Source organism: Ipomoea nil, unplaced genomic scaffold (genome assembly GCF_001879475.1).
Source record: "Ipomoea nil cultivar Tokyo-kokei standard unplaced genomic scaffold, Asagao_1.1 scaffold0222, whole genome shotgun sequence".
Classification (NCBI taxonomy): domain Eukaryota; kingdom Viridiplantae; phylum Streptophyta; class Magnoliopsida; order Solanales; family Convolvulaceae; genus Ipomoea; species Ipomoea nil.
The window spans coordinates 892046-895482 of NW_017616650.1; the positions used below are offsets into that span (position 1 = coordinate 892046).

At 33.9% G+C, this 3437-nt stretch overlaps 1 protein-coding gene across 3 annotated transcripts; it reads right to left on the reverse strand.

Annotated features, from left to right (window-relative positions):
• Positions 1–324: 324 nt before the first annotated feature.
• LOC109193889 (ras-related protein Rab7-like) lies at positions 325–2817 on the reverse strand. Of its 3 annotated transcripts, none has more exons than XM_019344718.1 (8): positions 2422–2815; positions 2320–2346; positions 2052–2219; positions 1816–1981; positions 1097–1183; positions 840–985; positions 653–688; positions 325–533 (listed from the first exon to the last, which is right to left on the reverse strand). In XM_019344718.1, exons 1-8 carry the CDS (start codon positions 2472–2474, stop codon positions 467–469), a joined length of 750 nt encoding a protein of 249 aa, XP_019200263.1. In that variant the 5' UTR covers positions 2475–2815; the 3' UTR covers positions 325–466. The 3 variants fall into 3 exon arrangements, with proteins under 3 accessions (XP_019200263.1, XP_019200273.1, XP_019200268.1); XM_019344728.1 differs by having other exon boundaries at positions 1816–1962; positions 2120–2219; positions 2422–2795; XM_019344723.1 differs by lacking the exon at positions 2320–2346 and having other exon boundaries at positions 2422–2817.
• Positions 2818–3437: the final 620 nt, after the last annotated feature.

Sequence of the window (3437 nt, forward strand, 5' to 3'; positions counted from 1 at the left end):
CTATCAACTAGTTAAACGCATTAACCAATCAGCTAACAGATCAAATACCCATCTTAATATTTTTAGCTAATTTTTTTCAATAGAATTATAAACAGCATTAATTAATAGAACGCAACTTTTCAAAAGTTAAAATTGCCTTGATATGAAGTGTGATATATTTGTGAAATTTTGAACATATAGTTTGGTCCAGGCCAATCTCTTCTTTGTATTTGATTTGGATGGTTTAATAAAATGTTTGGGATTCCAAAAAGACCCTAAACCTTAAACTAAGTTACCGCGAAATTAAATGCAACAAATTTTCATTTAATCATTTAAGTCATCAACAAACGTAACTAGAAGATATGTTCAAAGCATGAGGGATTCAATTGGATTTGCGTATAAAAAGTAATGTGCAATGCAAGTGTACAACTTAATTTCTAAATAAATGACACAATACGTAACGTCGCTACGCAATGTATTTAGGGATTCAACATGCACATCCTCCTTTCTGTTGCTCGATTCCTGATACAGATTCTGGTATTCTTTGAAGATGTCTGCAAAAAAAAAAAAAAAAAAAAAAAAAAAAAGTTGCAAACATGTGTGTGTCAAAAAAATGATGAAATTCTAATTTCATTTTGACACGATAACATAATAACACTAGCTAGCTACTTACATATGCGATGGCATTTCCTCTTCTAGTACCTGCCAACTGGTTCAAAGAACAACAAGAAATAGATTTAGATCAGAAACATTAATTAATGTAACACGATTTATATATATGATATTATTATGCGTAAACTCGATCAAACGTCCATCCACATGAGAATTGAAGTTCGTTGTTGAAAAATGAAAATACTGACAAGCTGTTTTCATCTTCATTGGCGAGTGCGAGTTTTGCAGCACAAAGAAATGCAGCACCCACGTTGTAATCCTCCTTGGCGGAGGTAATGAAGTAAGGTATGTTTCCCTTGGAAGTGCACCATTCCCTTGCTCTCTTCTCAGATATCTGCAGATCATATATCAATTCAAGAACCATTATATATTCCGGCCTATATATATATACACACACACACATATATATAATGAATTACAGGCTGCGGGCATTATATATGCTTACTGTTTCATCATTCCTTTCTTTGCTTTCTAAATCTGCTTTGTTTCCCATTAATATGAAAGGGAATTTCTCAGGTTCAGTCAACCCTGCCTGAAAAAAAAAAAATATTAAAAAAAAATAAAATAAAAAATGAGTTAATACCCAAAATCGTCCTCGATTATAGTGGTTTTTCTCAATTTCGTCCTAAACGACTTTGGTGACCTAATATCGTCCCAGACTTTTGTGTTTCGCTCAATTTAGTCCCAGACTTTTGTGTTTTTGCTCAATTTAGTCCCTCATTTGTTATTTTGTCCATTTGGTGTTAAATAAATAGACAATTCAGTAATTTTAATATTGGCATATCTTTACTCATAGACATGTGAACTGCGAAATCCTTTTTTTTTTTACGAATTACTACCAGAATTACTTCTAAAACCGCGAATATAAAATTTGATTTGCAGGTCCGGGAGTAATTCTGGGTGTAATTCGTACAAGAAATAGGAATTTCACATTTCACAAGTTGAAAGTAAAGAGAGATCAACATTGACATTACTGAATTGTCCCTTAATTTAACACCAATTTGACGGAATAACAAATTGAGGACTAAATTGAGCGAAACACAAAAGTCTGGGACGATATTAGGTCACCAAAGTCGTTTAGGACGAAATCGAGAAAAACCATTATAGTCGATGACGATTTTGGGTATTAACTCAATAAAAAATATATATATAGTAATAATTAACCTGTTTGATGAACTCTTCATGCCAGTGTTGAAGAGTCTGGAACGATTTAGGTGCATTGACATCATAGACAAGAACGCAGCAATCTGCTCCTCTGTAAAACGCGACTCCTAGGCTGTGAAATCTTTCCTGCCCTGCTGTATCCCAAATCTGCAACAACTTCCAACCCATGAACGTGTTGAGCATATAACCATTAATGTGCAATCCAACTATCAATTTAGGCTTTTAATTAAGATGAAGCACATGCTTCAATTGAACAAAACGCATCCTTAATTTTTTCACTAGCTAATAATATATAACGACTTACTTGCAAGGTGACAACTTTCTCATCAATCTCAACTTCTTTGGTCACAAAATCCGCCCCTATTGTTGCCTTGTACTGCTCTCTGAATTTCTTGTATACATATCTGCAATGCCAGTCAAGGCAACAAAAAGGGATCGACTACCTATACTTCTCCCAAAATATTGATAAATACGTAAAAATATTATTTATTATATCGTGGATACTGATTCACCAGAGAAGTCTTTCCCACTCTGAAAATTCATCATTAAAAAAATATATATATATCACATATGAAAAATTGAAAATTAAAGTAAAATCTAGCTTACCCGCAATCTCCCAGCACAATCACCTTAAGCAAACTTCTTGAGGAAGTGGACATGATATATAGAAAAAAGTACTGTAATATAGTGTGTAGTTGTACGCATGCAATATATATGAGGAGGCCGGGCTTTAATTTGCTTTTGTATTTAAAGATTTAAGCTATGGAGTTCTCCAGAACGGGGTATAATTAATAAAGTGGCCGGGTTAGTTGGTGATCGAAGGATCAATATCTGGGCGAAATAATTAATATGATGAGGATAAAGGTTGACATTTTTTAGGCCATTCTCCAATATTCTTCTCCTTTGAGAACACCCCTGAAAGACCGGCTGACAGCAAATAAAGCTAACATTTTGTCAACTTAATTATAGTCTCGAGTTTTATTAAATACGGTGTAGCTTTTTTTTTTCTTCCGATCCAAGAGGTCGTGCATCCCACAAATGAAGTGTTTAGGTGGTTGTCATTCCATGACTTAGTTGGTTTTAAAGTGATAGATTATATTATGGGGGACAAAGTACCTCCTATTAGATCCTTATATTGTAGCATTTTGTTCAATGTAGTCCCTATATCTTAATTTTGTTTAATTAAATTATGTACTTTAAGATTTAGAACAATTAAGGACAATACTTAACACCGTTAACTTTTTCTCCGTTAAGTTTGTCCACGTGACTTTGGATTTGTCATGTCAGATTGTGTGATGTGGTATAAAATAACTATTATATATTATATAGTACTTCAGATTCTATAAACCTTAACCGGATCTGAAACCGTACGGACGGTTCCGGTTTCGGTTCGGTTAGTACAGTGCCTCAGTTACGGTTCAAACATCCGATTCGAACCGAACTGGTCATCCCTACTCAAACCTAGAACCTTTGCTTTAAAGGATGAGCTCTCCACCGCTAAGCTACACGTAGCACTTGTTTAATGTTAGTTAAAATTATATAATAATAGTTATTCTTCTGAAGTACTATATAATAATAGTTATTTTATGCCACATCACACAATCTGACATGGCAAATCCAAC

What these genes read in the sequence shown, in the direction of transcription:
- LOC109193889 (XM_019344718.1), bottom strand. Translation starts at nt 2,474, where the DNA reads ATGTCCACTTCCTCAAGAAGTTTGCTTAAGGTGATTGTGCTGGGAGAT. An exon ending in TGTTCAATTGAAGCATGTGC is followed by an intron (nt 1,982 to 2,051) that starts TTCATCTTAATT and finishes CAACACGTTCAT; the next exon opens with GGGTTGGAAGTTGTTGCAGA. An exon ending in GAGGAAATGCCATCGCATAT is followed by an intron (nt 534 to 652) that starts GTAAGTAGCTAG and finishes TTTTTTTTGCAG; the next exon opens with ACATCTTCAAAGAATACCAG.